At 42.2% G+C, this 19214-nt stretch overlaps 2 protein-coding genes across 5 annotated transcripts in view; both read right to left on the reverse strand.

The window, feature by feature from the left end:
* Window positions 1-1810, reverse strand: part of nrp2a (neuropilin 2a) — a 53696-nt gene extending 51886 nt beyond the window's left edge. The window contains exon 1 of one of the 2 annotated variants that reach the window (XM_058380207.1): window positions 1246-1807. In XM_058380207.1, the coding sequence (XP_058236190.1) occupies window positions 1246-1330 (85 nt within the window). In that variant the 5' untranslated portion in view covers window positions 1331-1807. Of the gene's footprint in view, window positions 1-1245 lie in introns of both variants that reach the window. The other variant, XM_058380208.1, reaches the window with a different exon arrangement.
* Window positions 1811-16321: 14511 nt separating this feature from the next.
* Window positions 16322-19214, reverse strand: part of pard3ba (par-3 family cell polarity regulator beta a) — a 144399-nt gene continuing 141506 nt past the window's right edge. For 2 of the 3 annotated variants that reach the window (XM_058380267.1, XM_058380265.1), the window contains one exon: window positions 16322-18790. In XM_058380267.1, the coding sequence (XP_058236250.1) occupies window positions 18493-18790 (298 nt within the window). In that variant the 3' untranslated portion in view covers window positions 16322-18492. The remainder of the gene's footprint in view (window positions 18791-19214) is intronic. The other variant, XM_058380266.1, reaches the window with a different exon arrangement.

The raw sequence follows: 19214 nt of genomic DNA on the forward strand, positions 1-19214 counted from the left end.
TTTTAGAGAAGTGTGGAGTTTTAGGTTCCAGATTTTTGAACGCACCCTGTTGAAAAAGGAAAAAACAAAATCCAGATATTTTCTCTTTTAAATATAAATGTTTTACATTGAAGTAACAATCACCACTGAGTCTCTACTTTTATTTTTAATAAATTCTATTTGTTTATTTTATTTTTAATTTTTTTCCTCTTCTTTTTTTTATCACGGTGAATACAGTACCCGACACCTAGGCTGAATCCTGTTCAGTGAGGTTTATTCTTACTAATACAAATGAGAGAAGTTTCTTCAGAGCTTCACCACTGAAGGCTCTTTACATCAGTGTGAACACAACAGTCACAATAAAAAGACTTTGGTGTTAAATGCAGCATCTGAAACAAGGATTTGAAAAAGACACCGCAAGATAAAATGGCAATAATGTTCAAATCTGTTCTCTTGTAATAAAAAAACAAACCTTTACTTCATTGGAAAACTTTTCCACATGAATATAAACCACGATTATCGCTAAACCAGCTTGTTTTTAACGTTTGAACGCACCTGATGTGCTAATTATTACTTTAATATTATTAATTATTACTACTAAAGAACATACCTAGTGGATTTTTTAATAATAAAGGTGAAGGAAAGGTTTCTTAGCTTCCTTACAGAACGTGGTCATCAGTATAAACACGATTCTGGTTAAAATCCCTTTATTTATTGAACGCAGCACGTGAGAAAAGGTTTCTGAGGGTTTTCAAAACTGTCCTCCAGATGTTTTCTGTTTTCATGAACGTGAGCGTGAGGAGCTTCACTGAACGGGCTTCAGGGCTTTAAAGAACTTCATGATGTCTATAACACAGCCTGTGTGTGTGTGTGTGTGTTTCTACAAAACACTGAGTTGTGTTCATTGTTAAGATTAAACCTGATGGAGAAGTTGCTCCTGAGATGTTCTTCAGAACTGCTGGAGGTTTTTTTTTTTAAGCGATTGAGAAAAGATAATTGTGTCTAAATAAAGAAGAAATGTGTTAAAAGCAACACCTAGAATTTTAAATATGTTTAATATTTGTATTAATGCTGAAATATTCTGAGTAATTCCTCAGGAGAAGGAGGCTGCAGATGGAATTGATGAAGATGCTCGAGCTCACAGGACGCTTTTGGATGAAGAAGCTAAGAAGAAGGCACTCTAAACGTGTGTGTACGACACTGTGGCATGTACATGGCCATGATGATGATGATGATGATGATGATGATGATGGAAGTGAGACTCACCTTCTGTCTCTGCTCGCACCGTGGAGCCGCAGCAGCAGCACGCGAGTAGCAGGAGTGTGTGTGTGAGCGTGTGTGTGATATCCATCGTGTCCAACGCGCTTCAGTCCTCTCAGATCTGCAGAGATCTTGATTCTTAGAAAATAATAATAATAGAAACCAAAGCCGCAGAAAAAAAAACTCCTCCGTGAAACCGAGAAAATGTGTGTTCACATCAGAAAGGAAAAAAAGTTGAGTTGGAAAAAAACCTCTTTCGTCTTTTTTGTTTTTGTTTTTTTATTAATAATATTTTAAAATGATTATTTAAGTTCCTGTTGGTTTCTCGCTCGCGCACCGGGCTTTATGGTCCACCAGCGACAACAAATTAAAAAAAAAACTCCAGCAGTGTAAAGTCGTTAAAGCGCACGCACGAGCCGGTCCAGCACTTCCACCGAGTCCGCGCGCGCAACACCAACAACGCCGCCGCCGCCGCCGCTCTGAGCTCAAAACCCGCGTGCGTTCCGTCTTCAAACTCTCTCTCTCTCTCACTGTGTGTGTGAGTGAGTGAGGCACGGAGTGAGTTCGTGCGCTGATCGCGTTACACTGAGTCCTTCTTGGCCCGCCTCCCCTCCACACATACTGATTAGACAGGAGCGCGCGCGCGCGCACACACACACACAGTAAGAGAGAGAGTGAGAGAGAGAGAGAGAGAGAGAGAGCTGAGACACGCGCTCACAGCAGCCACACAATAAACACACACACACCGGATTGTGCACCAGCGCGCGCGCGCGCACACACACACACACGCATCGACAAAAGCCTACAACAATCCTGTACACAACTTATATACTAATTTATTAAATAAATTGAATTATAAGGTTGTAAATATATTTAAATATTCGGTTAAAATAAAGTTTGTTTATCTCTGAATGTGTTTATAAATTGTTTTATACTGTAAACATTTCAAATAAAGAGAAATGTAAAGAGTTGTTCCTCTGATCAGCCTGCAGGGGGCCGGAGCTGAAACCTGCAACATGTGGGGTGAGAAAACCAGATAATGTGTGTTCTGTCTCTCTCTCTCTCTCTCTCTCTCTGTCTCTCTCTCTCTGTCTCACACACACACACACACACACACACACACACCCCTCTATACACACAAACACACATACAGATACATACCTCTATACACACAAACACATACATACACACACACATATCTCTATACACACACACACATACAGATACATATATATCTTTATATATATATATATATATACACAAACACACACACACCAATACATATCTCTATACACACATACACATACAGATACATATACACACACACACATACAGATACATATACACACACACACATACAGATACATACACACACACACACATACAGATACATATATATCTTTATATATATATATATATATATATACACACAAACACACACACACCAATACATATCTCTATACACACATACATATACAGATACATACACACACACACACACACACACACATACACACACATACACACACACACACACACACACACACCCCTCCTCTAGATTCTGAGTGTTCAGTGGTCTGAGCTCAGTGTGTGTTGGAGATGTACAGAGTGTGTGTGTGTGTTTCCTGCTGCAGTTCAGCTCATGAACAGATTTCAAACAAACAGATGCTGCAGGAGACTTTAACACAGAGTCGCTCCTTAATCTTAAATATCAGTTCTTTATTCCAGATCCTCGTTATTTAGCTTCAGGCTTGTGAATGTGGCTAATGGACACCTTCTGACCAGTCCAGAGTCCAGGATTCAGCAGGTCCCAAAACTCCAGAGTTGAGAGAATTCCAGCTTGTGATTATTTTTAGAGCAGCTACTGTACATGACGGAGCAGATGTTGTGCACAGCTGGACCTCTGGCTTGACATGGTCCAGATCCGATCAGCTGTTCACTAGTTGATTGATTTCACTGTGTCGGGTATCAGATGGTCCCTGTTTTTACGTGTGTGTGTGTGTAATGGTTCCACCCTCAGGGCTGAGAGCCTGGTGCTTAAGAGTCACAGCATTATTTATACATCACTGCCCTCTCTAATGCCCATTACATCTGGTGATTCCTGACTTTCCTACACTCGTGGATGTGAGGTGATTATTTTTGTTTGTTTGTTTGTTTCTTGTGGGCGTGGTCTGGCATTTTCTTTTGGAACCTCCCAAATATCAAGATTTGCATGTTTAATATTTGTGTATAAACAAAGCGCTTACTATATCTATATACATATACAGCTACAAGGAGCGATTAGTGGGGCCAAGCACCAACGGTGAGGCTGTCGTGTTGCCATGGCAACACTGCTTGAGATATCAAATACTTCTTCGTCGTTTAGCATCTAGCACATTTTTTTCTATGATGCTGACTAAATTTAGGGGTAAATTTGACAAAACCCTGTTGGAGGTATGATGATTAAAAGTTTTGGTACCTTTTCAACATCATTATAATTGAGGTGAAATCTGACTTGAGCGTCCACTTCACAGAAGGCCACTCCCTGGTCCGAGCTTTTGTCCCAGTTTCTTATTCTAAACACCTTTAACATGAAAAAAAAAATACTAAAGAACTGCTGTAAAGAACCTTTCACACTATTAGTTCTCGGCCCCAGTGATACATAATGAAAAGAAAAAAACGTTAAAAATGTGTCGCGCCTTTACAGCATGTATTTCTCTGCACCAGTTTTAGTACACCAGCTATATAAAGCACTTCAGATGTTCTTATCATGGTTCACCATCACCCTGGCATGTCGACCCACCCGTAGTTCTCCGAGTGACCACATGAAAAGAACCCTGAACTGAGGACCGGCCTGGTCTGGAGCCTGCTCTCCGAAAGCTAGCACTAAACACGGGAGCGGAGGTTTCTTTAATAATACGGTGCTGGCCACCAGGCGCCGAAAATACCTCGGCGAGTAGCCGTTTTCAGGGCGAGTCTGACGGTTACAGTAGGCAGGTTTTTACTGGACAGACACACACGAGAGAGAACACAACCTCAATGTTTTACTTCATTCCTTTCACTGAAATCTTCCGAGCAGAAGGTCCGAGTTGTCCTGAATGACCAAATCTTCTCCTTGTTCCAGCATCATGCTCTACTTTTACAGAAATTATCTGCAGCGAAAGATCTTACTGCTGAACACGTCCAGGATGTTGCTGTAATCATTCCATGAAAAACCGGTAAAGATCTGACCCGCGGCATTACGAGCCATAAAACAGGCGTTCTTCTTTACATCAGCAGCCAACAGCCTGAGGAGACCACCGTGATGGAGACGTCTGATTGGTGGAGAGATTTCCTCATTCTGCCCTCAGGCTTGCGTTAATCTAGTCATCCATCTGCCTGTGTTCTGTACATCAGCCAATCAGGTCTCCAGCCCATACTCTGAGGTCATTTCCTGTCAGAGTGAACATGATTGTGTAACTGTAACAGTTTTTTTTAATGTAATCTGCTCAAAATTGTATGTTTTATGATTTTCTTTTGGAAGGAGTCTCCAGTGTCGGCTCTTGAGTTACGAAATTCTACACTGGAAATGGAAATCCTCGTAAACGCCTCGTCTCCTAACCGCACAATAAATCCCAGCATGGGCGTGTTCCAGCGTACAGATAATTACAGCTTTCCACCTGAGTTTTTGAAGAACATCTCACCCCCAGAGCAACAACAATCTTCTCCAGCTCTACTCTTCCACCTCTTCATTATCCGCTCAAATTAATCCCGAGAAATGTGTCGGAACTGGATTTCCATTTGGCTCGTTTGGATCGAATCCATTAGGAAATATTTCCCGAGCTCCTTGCCCAGTTTCAAGGACAGATGCTTAAAAAAAAAAAAAACAACTTAAAGCACTTTCTAGACGTAAACACTGGCGTTCCTCCGGCAATACAGAACTTTATAAGTTTCATGGCGCTAAAATATTATCGTTTCTATCGCAACGGCTGATTCGGAGAGATGTGTATGATGTAATCGTAGCTTTTCCACAAGCCTGTTTTTTATTTGTTTATTTATTCGAATCGTGAACTGATGTAGATGCTGTGACGTGAGAGCTTGATCCCCAATCTTAAAAAAATAATTTGACGGAATTTTGTAGATTAATAAATACAACAAATAAATAAATTTATGTAAACATTAAATAAAAATCTGATCAAATCTTTCAATGCATAAAGTAAATAAGTTTTTCAAGAATAAAAAGCTTCAATGTCTCCAAGAAAGCACTGCATATGTGTCACATTTTATTTGTTAATTTTTCAAATATTTGTTTATTTATTTGTTCATACATTTATTTATTTATTTATTGATTGATTGATTGATTGATTCATATCATTTATTTATTTATTTATTTTATTTTTTTTATTTTAAGTCATTAACCCACTGTTCAGTTGACCAGTTTTCCTTTACCAGGTGGACAGAGGTGTTATATTTATTTGCTGACTCTTGAACTGGACAGAGAGTTGCTATGACCGCGAATGAAAACAAGGATTGATTTAAAACATAAACGTCACACGCAGCTCCTCGTCTTTCATGTAGCTCCAGACGTTTATACTGTCTGCTGCAGGGATGAAGGGGTGCGTAAACTTTCGGGCAGAGCTGAACTCCTTCGGCCTTTTAAAGCTGCAGAGGTGGTCCTGTTTTGTTAGAGATAACGTTAGACACACCACACTGCATACTCTGAAACACACACACACACACACACACACACACTAAAGGAACTGTGACTCGTATCGTAACCACGTAGCCTGCTGTTACAGAAAAATAATCATCAATCGAGTTCACCTCAAAGTTCATTCTTTTCCTTTTATTAATCCTTTATTCCTTACTACAGTTTTTATAAATTAAACAATGACTTTTTATCCGTTTATAGCTACGTTTAGTTTCCTTCCTCACTCACGTTATAGCAGCTGTAAACATCCGTTTCTCGTCAACGAGGCAAAAAACAAAGGCAGTTTGTCACGTTAAAGAGATAAACCTAAACACATCTGCCTTTCTGCGACACTGGAGACTCCTCCCGTATATGGTAAACGTCTTACAGAAGAAAAAACAACAGTTGTTGCTATGGTGACAGGATAACGTATCAGACCACACGCATTAGTACAACGAGTTTATAGCTACTGCTATAGAAAACTGTTTCATAACAGAGCGTGTGTTAGTGTGTAAGTTTCGCGGTTTGGTGTGTGTTAGTATGTGTGTGTGTGTGTGTGTGTGTGTGTCGTCTCGGCCGAATTTCCTGACATGTTTTTGTGGATTAATGTGTAAAAGTGTTTCTTATCCTGAAGTATGCACACTGTTTATTCAGCGCTCCAGACCACCCACTGCTCTGTCTATCCACTGTAATTTCCTCATGTATCCCTTTAATCTACCAACCCAACCGGAGCCCCACTATCTCTCTCTCTCTCTCTCTCTCACACACACACACACACACAGACACACAGACACACACACACAGGGATATGAAACTATGCAGGTTTCTGAACACACCCTGTTTATATATAGAGACTGAGAAAGACCTGAAATATAAATCAGTTAGCTGTTTAAAATCAGAATCAGGAGGAAGTGTGGCGCCTCCAGTGGCCATGAGTGGAACCGGACAGGAAGTGACCTTTAACGTGTACATGTCCATTTTTATATTCCAGCTGATCATCAGTCAGGGTGTAACAATCACGAGGTTTCTCAGGAGTTCAAGCGTGTTGAGCTGATGCGACAAAATCCCACGACGTGGCGATGGATGATGAGGAAAAGTGTGTATGTGTGTTTGTGTGTGTGTGTGTGTTTGTGTGTGTGTGTGTGTGTGTGTGTGTGAGAGAGAGAGAGAGAGAGAGAGAGAGAGACAGAGAGAAGTGTAAGTGTTTGCTCTCCATTTATTTGTGATTCACTTCGATCGGAGCTTACCTTTGCTTACACTCAAGATCACAAATGTGAAAAAACAGATGATGATGAAGATGATGAAGATGAAGATGATGTTCTGCAGTAACACGATACCTTCAGTGTGTTCGTTCAGTCCACTGTGGACTGTTTTACAGCTATAAACATTTGTATAATGGCTCATTGAGTGTGTGTGTGTGTGAGGTTGGGGGGGATGCCGGGATGTGGAGTGTAAGGTAGCATAGCTCCTTTGGATGGCAGCCAGGTGGATAATTGCAGATGTACGCTGTGCCAAAGCGGCTATTAGGACACGGACACACACACACACACACACACACACACACACACAGACAGTACTATGTTTTTGGTTGCAGTTTCTCAGTTAGCTTTATTTCACTGTACACCTCAGCAGGAGTAACACACACTCCAAGTTGTTCTGTTTTAGGAAAGTAAACAGTTCCTGTTACCATGGCAACAGTGATTACTTTGTTTTATTCCTCTTATACCACAGCGATGTCTCTCTCGGTCCTTGATGTCTGTGGATCGCAGGTCCGGAATGTTCCGGAGACTTTCCACTCCACAGCGAGTCGCCTGTTCCGGCGCCGAACCCGTATTTACTCTAATTAGCGAGCGTTTCTAGCTTTAGCTTCCCCGCGGCTTTAATTGCGGCTTCCTCCGGCGCGGTATTAGGTCACGCTGCGTTTGTCCGAGGAACACTGTAATTTATTCAAATGCCTCTGAATCACCGCAGCTGAGAATAGATCTCATCACACCGTGACTCAGGGCTCGGATCTCAGCCTGAAAGCTGATTGGCTGAAGAAACAAACGCATTAATGATGTAACCATGTTGCAGAAGTGGGCGTGGCCAGACAGCGAGCTTGATGAAATTCAGAGAACCTCACAAATTTTTCAAGGCTGAAAGCAGCTTTAAAAATTGTGAAAATAAAAAGATTTTTAGCCGTAACAATCACAAAATCCTCTCAGAGATTCGGCCGTAGCTGAGCGCTGATGCTAACGGACGCTCCAGACGTAGCAACTGAATTCGGTTTGCGTTTCCAACGAATGAAAACGTCTGAGGTTCTAAAGCATTATAAAGTTTCAGTCCTGAAGTGTGTCAGTGTGTTCGTACGTTAGCATCAGGCTGAGGACGGTTCGGTCTAAACTATTTCTGTGATTTTTGCTCTGTGTGTTTTCACCTCAGTGTTGTTTAATTAGTTCTCAGTTTTAGAGTGGAGCTTTAACCGGCAGGACCTTCAGGAGGTCATCAGAAACCAGAGCGAGATCAAAGACCAGTCACGAGGATAAATGTAGCTATAACTTGATAAAAAAATCTTTTAAAAAATGCCATAATAGCAAAATAATAAATGATTATTTACAGATACGATTACATTGAGTTTTTTTTTAATGTTTTTTGATTAAATGTAACTGATGATGACGATTATGATGATGATGATGATGACGATGACGATGATGAACACTGGACATGAAGTAGTTAGCTTGAGTTTGTTGAATTTATTTATTATCACAACTCAGTTTAAGGTTTGAGTAAACACACAGCGAGGAGACAGAGGAGAGGCAGAGGAGTGGTAGAGATGAGATGGAGGAGAGGTAGAGGCAGAGGAGTGGTAGAGATGAGATGGAGGAGAGGTAGAGGCAGAGGAGTGGTAGAGATGAGATGGAGGAGAGGTAGAGGCAGAGGAGTCGTAGAGATGAGATGGAGGAGAGGTAGAGGCAGAGGAGTGGTAGAGACGAGGCAGAGGAGAGGCAGAGGAGTGGTAGAGATGAGGCAGAGGAGAGGCAGAGATGAGACGGAGGAGAGGTAGAGGCAGAGGAGTGGTAGAGACGAGGCAGAGGAGAGGCAGAGATGAGATGGAGGAGAGGTAGAACTCGCACTGTCCACGTCTGTGTGAGGAAGAGATTTACACGTCTGATTTATGTGCTGAGATTCAACACTCACACCTTTAACCTTTTCCTCCTACACACACACACACACACACACACACACACACACACAGGTTCTGCCTCACACAAAACGATCTTTTATCGACTTGCTGTAAAAAAATAAACCTGTGTGTGTGTGTGTGTGTGTGTTTGTGTGTTAGAGAAACATACAGAGAGGGGTTAAAGGGGGATGTGTAAATCATCCTGTAGCTCGTTCCTAGTCATCACACACTTTCACCAGTGAGCCCTGACCTGCAACACACACACATACACACACACACACACACACACACACAACCTCCAGGTTGCTATGCTTGGCCTGCGCTCAGTGAAGCAAACAGGTTAGCCTCGGAGCCCCTTAACAGCTTCAGTGCTGTGTGCACGTGTGTGTATATGTGTGTGTGTCTGTGTGTGTCTGTGTGTGTGTGTGTGCAATGGTTTGTGTTTGCAGTTATGATGTGTTTGAACGGTTGAACTGCTGAAACCCACAACACAAGCTGCTGTAACCCAGAGGAGTGACGAGGTTTCAGTGTTGTGATGGAGCAAATCTACACCTGAACACATCAGCAGGAGAGTGTTAGATTATTAGCTGATTATTAGCTGATTGTTAGCTGATTATTCCCAGACGATGATGAGTAGTGTGGGTGGTATGGGAAGTGCAGGATCTCAACCTGAAAGCTGATTGGCTGAAGAAACAAATGTATTAATGATGCAGCTGTAACTGTGATGTAGAAGTGGGTGTGGCCAGACAGACCTTCGAGACATCACGATACACATCCAGCCGAATCCCGCTAACATTCCCGGGTGTGAACATGAGCACAGCTTTCAGGCTCCTCCCACTCCTCCAGTGGGAGGAGCTTACACAGGACGAATCCAGTGCTCATCATTTCACCATGGTTTCTTTTCCGTCAAACAAATAAATCAAAAAACAAGGTAAGTTGCTTCAACAATTTTGAAAACAAAACAACTTTTAGCCGCAACAAACACCAAATCATCTCAGAGAGTTCATCTGTTCTATCCTCACGTGACTGTAAACGTGACAATAACAACGAGTAGAACTAGCGTAGCCTCTGTCCCGGAATGTGACGTAGCTAAACCACTAAAGTGCCGCCGCATCACAGTGCAGTGGAGGCGATGAGGTGGAATTTCTGATCAGTGAGACGTTCGTGAGAAACGTTAAAAGATCACGTGTTAATTCCGTTATTAAGCTTCGTACACAGATGTGGATTCTATTCCCTCTTTTTTTAATTAATGCGCTGTAAAGTTCCAGAACTTTCCCGAAGGAGTTTACAGTGTGAAAAGTTAAATCGCAGAAACAAAGCAGCGTCCAGCTCGCGGCCGCGAGAAACCGTTCCACAAACACCGGCTCAAGTGACCGGTAACTCAAGCCGCCGAGCCGAGGAGACATGGAAAGTTTACGCTGAGCGAGAGCAGAGGGGGTGAGTGAGAAGGGCAAGCAGTTGGTGGTCACGGGGTTGTGTGTGTGTGTGTGTGTGTGTGGTGGGGGATGGATGTTTGTAGCTGCTGCATGTAGGCCGTTGTTTTGTCTACAATTTTTGCAGCTGAAGGTCAGAAGCCAAACGGCGTTCGGTCACTTCAGCAGATATCCACAAAGACGAAAAGGAGAAACATGCACACACACACACACACACACACACACACACGTACGCACACGCTGATTAACAGAACAACAAACATTCAGGTGCGACACAGATTTTGTAACGAACTCCAGCTACAACTACACTGAGCTTCTGGCAGGTTACAGTTGCCATAGTAACAGATCACTGACCTGGTAGGAAGGGTGTATAATATTTTTAATATGGTAACGCTTAGGGAAGGAGTGTCCAGGTTCAGAGCACTGTAGCGGTCAGAGGAATGACGAGTTTTGGGATCGAGCTGCAATTTTTTGTTTGTTTGTTTGTTTGTTTACTGTAGCTACAATGAGATCATCTAATCATCCTTAGTTTGCTCGTGTTTACGACTCTTCAGGACATGCCGTTATCAAGCTCAGGGTCGCGGCGGTGATTAAAACCTTTACAGAATTCTTTATTACGAATTTTTAATGATTAGTTTTTCTCTTAAAAGTTTCTTTAAATTCTTGTTTTATCAATAAGTCTACTTTTTTTCCTCACTCGAGTAGCGTGTGGAACCAGACCAATAGAACTGGTTGAAGGACGCGAGGCGTGCGAGAAGAAATCGGATCAGCGAGCGTGACCTGGGAATGTATTTCCATCACGCCGTCTCAATTAGCCAGAGAACGCTCGCCTTAACGAGCAGGACTTAATGAACACACTCCTCGTGTGTGTGTGTGTGTTGGGGTGGGGGTTTGGGGTGGGGGGGGTGCTTCGTTCCGCACCTGGCGGTTTCGGAATTCTCCGTCTGGAAACTTTCACCAGATCGCTGTTTTGGTTTCTACGGTAACCGTACACCGGGGCGACGCGGAATTCCGGAATGTGAAAACACCCCGGATCCGGAGCGCTGATTTATGGAGCGCTGGTGAGGAGCCTGTCGGAGGAGGATCATCTTATTTAACGCGTCACGGAGCGCATGCCTGCTTTACCCCGAATCCTGGAGACGATCAGGGAAGATTCTGGAATTAAATCACCTGAGTGTGTGTTCAGTACAGTAACGGAATAGAATATATACCATATACTGTGTGTGTGTGTGTGTGTGTGTGTTTCCAGTCGGTCATGTAATCCACACGCTGAGTGTGTTGGCATCCTGACAGCAGCTTCTGTGGTTCATGAACTCGATCCCTGAAGTTTCCCAGCGTGACTCACTGCCTCTGTGGTCATGTGACAAGCTGCGATTTTATTAACGTTAAAATTAAAACCGAAAAAAAAACAAACAAAAAATGGCAAACATTCCGTTATAAAAGAACGAAAACTGATCCATTAGAATTCAGGAGTTCTTTTTTAGAATTCAGAAGATTTTTTCAGAACTTTTTTAACTGATTAGATTTTTTCCATGAAAGTGCATGTTTTTGTTATTTCATTTCTTTTTATTTTCCCCCTGGTTCTCGTTATCCGATCAGCTTCCGAAGCATTCCAGTATATTCAGCTAGTACTCATGCTAACGCTAGCCTACGTTCTGTCCTGAGGAACCGATCCTTACACCACCACCCCTCCCCCTTCACAGAGAGAACATCAGTTCTACTGAGTAAAAAGTCTCACAAAGCAGCATGTATGTGTAGAGAAAGTATAAAGAAATATAATAATAATAATAATAATAATAATAATAATAATAATAATAATGAATATTAAATCAGGAATGAATTTATTTCTCATTTTTTCATCTTCTTGTAGAATCCAGAAAAAAAATGAAACATTAAAATTAATAATGTGAAAAGCAAACAAAAAAAAGAGTACAGAATAAAGTGTGAAGAGATTACATTCACTAATGGATTAAAAAAATAATTATTATTATTATTATGGAATAAAACTTAAAATAGAATGTAAAAATAATACATACATTAATTCAAGAAATTTTAAATTAATAAACATTTAATGTGACTCAATATTATGAATGAGTGGAAGCTGTGAGTGAATACACCCCCCCCCCACACACACACAGAAACTCATACAATCACACACTCACTCTCTCACACACACAGGTTTTTGTTTTGTTTTTCTGGGTTTTCTTCTTCCTCCTCCTCCTCCTCCAGCACAATTAGACTGATGAACTCTTGCCAGTTCAGTTCTCTGGCGTCTCCCTATAGGGACATGTTCCTCCTGTTCCGCGGCTCGGAGCCTCAGTGGAGCATGTCTTGGCCCGGCGCCGCGGGTCTTAGCGCCAGGCTAACAGGAACGTTCCTTTTATCACGCTGGAGGAACCTGATACCAGGGCTGATATCTGGGGCACGAGCGACCCTCCTTCTGCTGCCAACCTAAACACCTGGCATGGGGCAGGAACTCCAGCGCTTTCTCTCCCACACCGGGACTAAGGTCACTCACTCTGTGTGTGTGTTTGTGTGTGTAAATACAGGCCAACGTTTCCACCCTGGAGTTATTCCTGGTCCGGTTTTAAGGAAACATAATAGTCAATATAAATATGATAAATATGAGGGATAAAGAAGCAGAGCAGTGTATCAGCGACTGGAATGAGGAGAATGAAACTATTGCTAGCTGGAGCTTAGCTCAGCTGAAACACACACACACAGTAATGCTGAAAGGAAGATGGATCACTCGAAGTGGAAAGCATTTGAAAAGCGCAGAAGCTGATCTGGAGTCAGTTCTCCGAGCTCCTCCGGGTCCAAGCCACACATCCGGCTGATCCTGTGACTTTAATCTGCGCTAACTTTTACGCTAATCTCCGAACCACCACAAACCTCGGAGTGGGGGATCAGTGACGCGTCTGTTTCGAGTTTAGCGTGTTTTTAGCTTCCTGAGGAATAAAATCCTCGTGTTTCCTCTCTGCTTGGTGATGATGGTTCCAAAGCATTGCAGAATCCTGCATCCTGATTGGCCAGATTGGTCACATCCTAGTTTGATATTCATGCATGGTTTGTATAGCAACAGCAATCTCTTGAAAATATTCAACTAGCAGTAATAAAAAAATTGTTATACATGGCATGGTTTTCTGTAAGGAGATGATTTATTAATGTATGGAAGGAGTCTCCAGTGCCAGATCTTCAGCACAGTGTTTCCAGGACACAAATTTACACCTCCTTCAACACACCATCCTGTCTCTTAGCATTTTTCTTGCTACACCAATCACACACTTCTCCTTTTTCTGCCTTGTTTGAAGTTCTGACACTGGAGACTCCTTCCATAAACCCTGTGATTTAACAGTTACTATAGAAACCATTGAGACAGAATTAATACAAACCTTCTGCTGGATCTGATGATATAATAAAATATTCTGACCAATCAGATTCCCAGGGTTTAATAGCACTGTGACAGGGAGGTGGTAGCTTAGTGGTTAAGGCGCTGGTCAGAAGGTTGTGAGTTCAAATCCCAGGTCCACCAAGCTGCCACTGCTGGGCCCCTGAGTAAGGCCCTTAACCCTCAACTGCTCAGTTGTATAAATGAGATAAAATGTAAGTAGCTGTAGATAAGGGCGTCTGTTAAATGCCAGAAATGTAAATGTAGAAAAAATGCTTGTTAAATCTCGTGGGCATGGAGCTTGTGGGTTCCCTGAGATTGAGTGAGTGCAGGTGAAGGGCGGGTCAGCATGTCCCTGAGCAGAAATAAATAAAAGCTCCATCTGGAACATTCCAGCTCCGACTGATAACATCCTGATGAGCTGCTGAGCCTCTGACCGATAGCTCCACTCCCTCATAACAGGAGCGTAATGAGGCAAGCAAAAGCCTGAGAACAGACCAGGAGGTTAACGGACAGAAACGAGACAAAGGTACAGAGCAGGACTGCTGTGGACAGAGCCATCACACTGTCTCTGATCTGTCAGCTTGCTTGTCTATAATGACCTCAGAATCTACACTGACCTATTAGTTCCTCAAGAGCTCCTGGTTGATGTTGTAGAGAGGAGATTATTTACATTGACATTATTTAGTGTCCAGTGTCACCCAAATGAGGATGAGGTTCCCTTCTCAGCCTGGTTCCTCTCAAGGTTTCTCCCTCAGATCATCTCAGGGAGATGGTTTTTCCTCACCACCATCACCTCAGGCTTCTCATAAGGGATAAAATAGTAACTTAACTTTAATCTTTATAATGTATTTTTATTTATTTATTCTTTCTCTATGTTTCTATACTTCTGTAAAGCTGCTTTGAGACAATGTCCAATGTAAATAAATAAACTGAACTGAATGGGAAGTGCTGAATTGTGAGCTTTGTTTCCTGGAGATCCGGCATTAATCCCGGGCGTTTAGCTGTGAATGATGGAAAAGATCAAATCTGGAGCTGTATCAGGCTTCGTAACATCAGGATGCTTGATGATGCCACAGGAAAAAAAAACATCTGGGCAAATCTGTAGCTCAAATGTGTACGACTCCGGAAGATCAGAAAATGTTCTTCAGAAAACTCTCACAAAACAAACTCTCGTGATTCCTGTCTGTGGGACGGTCTGAGGAAACTCTGTCCCTGTCTAGAAGGGGCAAAAACTTCTGCACATGATGTTCTTCAACATCTCTATTACATGAGATGGACTGATTTAAGTATAAATATATTTGTAAAAAAAGTTTCCATTTTCTCCCTTAATAGGTCATGTGCCAATTCCCATCCACTGGCCACGCCCTTCATCACACTACCAGCAGCTAGAAACATGATAACCAACACGCTAAAAACATGATAAACACGCCTACGTTTATTTATCTTAGAAATCCCATCAGATGTTCTAGAAGACATTTCTGTAGAAAATATCCAAATATACAGCATTTCACCAACATGGCATGGGAAGGCTTTTTCCTTTTTTTAGTGTTTGTATTTTTCCAATTCTTTCCAAATTTGGTCATTTGTTAATAAGCCACACCCCCTGCTTAGCAATTAGGGGTGTGGTTTATTAACAAATGGACAAAGTGTCAGCCTTCAATTCTTCCCCACTTTGGTCATTTGTTAGTAAGCCACACCCCCTTCTTAGCAATTGGGGGCATGGCTTATTAACAAATGACTAAAGTCTCAGCCTTCAATTCTTTCCCACTTTGGTCATTTGTTAATAAGCCACGCCCCGCAGTAGTTAGGGGCATGCCTTATTAACAAATGATCGAAGTGAGGAAGAACTGAAGGCTGAGACTTCTTTACGCAGACATGACCTCACCAATACCTACGATTGGCTAGCATTGCTCTGATTGACAGCAGAGACATCTATTAAGCCCCTCCCACTCTCACGCTCCAGACTCCCATCAGCCAAGGACAGGTGTGAGTTCATCAGGATTCGAACTCCAGATCGATCCAGAATAAAGTTTTATTTCAAACGGAATTTTTACTTAAAATAATTGTAATGAATTTGTACCGTTTTCGTTTGGTGTCTCGTTAAAGCCCAGAGTCAGAGTCTGAGCCAAATTCTTTTCTTTGTTCTCTCCTTAATTCAGTTCTCAATAACACCAATTTACCCGGAGCTCCGACTTTTCCAGCTTAATTTCCTAATCAAGTGCGATTCCCCAAACAGATCCGTTCCACCTTAATCACAGGAGCGGCTCGGAAACCTTTAATTAGAGGAATATGATTCCGTGTCACTGCAGCCTTAATGACTGCGCCGCAGATAAGTGTAATTTATCTTCAGCAATTAAATTAGAGTTTACTTTTAATTCTTTAATTAACCCACACCAGAAAAGGCCAAATCTTACAGACGAAGTTTACTTAACACGCCCGCACAAAACTCCGTGACCAAGACGTTTATTTTTTACTGTAAAACATGCGGAAATCCAGACAATGAGAAAAAAAATAACTCCATCATCATCATCATCATCATCATCATCATGCCCACTTAATATATTAACACAATCTTCTGGATGAAACACACACACACACACACACACACAGGCTTCATATTTGTTCTTAAAAATTCAAAATAAATACACGGAAAGGAAAAGCAGAACACAAAGTACCTTCCATTTCGCTTCGATTTCACACTTCGGTCATGAAAAAAATAAAACTGCACAAGATATAAAATGGCAGCGTTTGGATTTTTTTTTACACACAAAAAAAAAAAAGATAAAAAGTTATATACTGCAAGAAGTCATTTTTTTAAAAAAAAAAAAAAGAAAAAAAATTGTGCAAAGTTCTCCACCATAAAAAATAATAATAATAAAAATAAAATAAAAAAGAGAGAGAAAAGTCACAGGATCCTTATCACCATAATAACACAAAATAAAATCATTAAAAAAAATAAAAATAAAAATTCAACAATTTAAATTCTCTTACAATTTCACATCAGACTACTTTTTTATTTATTTATTTATTTTTTAATTATATTTTTCTTTGGCACTCCTTCATTAAAGGGACGTAAAATAATGAGATTTACAGCTTCACTATTGAGAGAGAGAGGGGGGGGGGTTGGAGGCTAAGTCCTGATTTTCATGTCATTCTGCTGAGAAGAAGAAGAAGAAGAAGAAGAAGAAGAGAGTTGAGGATAGCGGTGAGAGAAAAATGAGAGCGTTTAGTCATCAGATAAACACGGACTGAAAAACCACAATGCTGAGGTTCTGAGGGAAAATGACCGCACAGATAAAGAGCTGGGAAACCGCAGACAAGCCGGTTATCTCCATCCGGACTGGACACGGAGAGACAGGAACTCTGTGTGGATCATAGCAACAAGTACAGTGCTGTCCAAGCGGAACAACCCAGAAGCTCTCTCTCTGGAGAACGAGACAATAAGAGGAAAAGAAATATTTACAAATATTAACATCAACAATAAAGAACTCTTTTTTTTCTCTACAGCTAGGATTGGATGAACTTGCGTCGTCTTTAAAATCAAGCGGATGTGTAAAATGTTCCTGTGTGGAAGATAAAGACGAGAAGCAGAAGCAGGAGCGGTGTCCAACACTAGGGTACGTCTAGACACCTACAGCTTCCTGTCTGGAGAATCTTAAAAAACCTGGAGCTCCAATCTGGGTTGGTGTTGCAGACTGGAAGAAGAGGAACCTGAAGGTTCTTTGGATACGTGTTTCAACTGTATTTCACTGAAGTATGGATGAGCTGAAGATGTCGACTGCTACAAGAGGTTCTGGAAGATCTGTCTACAGCTAGAACCGATCTGAAAGGAGGCTAACTGTCGCTGCTCCAGAATAAAGATTGCTTTCTACTCGATCCAGCTCTGAGATTCTGCTAGCATTATTCCACTCTAGGTTAAATCTAGAAGGCAGAAAGGTTCCTCAGGTTGTTGCTCTGGGGAACTTTCAGGAGCACCATTCAGGACTGGTGTACATTATTAGATAACGACTTTTTAGAATGATCATGGATCAGAAGCTTCAGGGTGAACTGAAGAAGCTTGGCGAGTGACGGATTTTGGAAGCCTGAAGATGGTTTTAATTTCAGACTTAAATAGATCTTTTTTTCTAAAGTGAAGAACCTTTTATTATCTGCGCAGTGCTAGCGTACGTGGTTAAAGCTCTGGGTTGTTGATCAGAAGATCAGAGTTCAAGCTCCAGCACCGCCAAGCTGTCACTGTTGGGCACTTGAACAAGGCCCTTAACCCATCCTGCTCCATGGGCACTGCATCATGGCTGACCCTGCGCTCTGACCCCAAAACCTCCAAGGATGGGATATGTGAAGAACGAATTTCACTGTGCAGTAATGTATATGTAACAAATAAAGGCAATTTACTTTTATTATCCAAAGAACCCTTGAGGAACCTACCCTGACCTTTACTTCTATAGATGAACTTAAAACATAGAACCCAGGTGTAGTCACCTGGACTGAAGACAACTAGCAGAGAGGGTTTAGTTTGGAGAGAGGGATGGAGAGTAGATGTTTCAGAGGAAAGAAGAACCTTTTGCTATACAATGATCCATTACCCTGCCCACTCTTCCTGCCCTCCATCCAGATCAGCCTACACCGCTCCGACGGCCGGGTTCTTGGTCCGATGGTTGGGGTACTGTCTGTCCTCATATGCGCCGTATTGATTGGCGGCAGCAGCAGCTGCACGACTGCCGGCTTTGATGGCAGCTTCGTAGCTCGGCGCCCCCTGCTGGCCCGGAGTGGTGGACGGGGGCAGGTCATATCGGAGCGGTCCGGAGCGGCCTGCAGGGACACGGTTCGGGCCTGGCTGAGGGGTTGGGTTTGCGTTGTAGGTGGGACTAGGGTTCAGGTAGCGGTCAGCTTCTCTGTGGCCGTCCACAGCTGTTCGTCTAGAGGAAAGGAAAAAAATCCACTTTGTTGAAACAGAACAATAGAAAGCTTTTTGTTAGCAGATGAAGAGGAGGGAACTCGGTCTTTGTTTATCCGTGAGGTGGAACCGGTGCTGTGGGGATGAACCCGAGAGGTCCGATATAGAAGAAGGGAAAGGTCTTAGAGCTTTAACACAAGTTCACTCACCTGGACATACAAGTGGTTAATAATCTTATAGAAGTCTGAGCTGAGCGCTTCTGTGGAGGTCACAATACTGCCTGATTCATCAGTAATATCATTACTGTATGTGGTCTTGTTAAAACAGGGCTGTGTGTGTGTGTGTGTGTGTATGTGTGTGTGTGTGTGTGTGTGTGTTCTGTCCATCAGCAACACAGGCAGTGTGTCTGGCAGCCCTGACCACCCAAGCACTGCAAACAGAAATAC

The sequence above is a fragment of the Hemibagrus wyckioides genome, linkage group LG26 (genome assembly GCF_019097595.1).
Source record: "Hemibagrus wyckioides isolate EC202008001 linkage group LG26, SWU_Hwy_1.0, whole genome shotgun sequence".
Classification (NCBI taxonomy): domain Eukaryota; kingdom Metazoa; phylum Chordata; class Actinopteri; order Siluriformes; family Bagridae; genus Hemibagrus; species Hemibagrus wyckioides.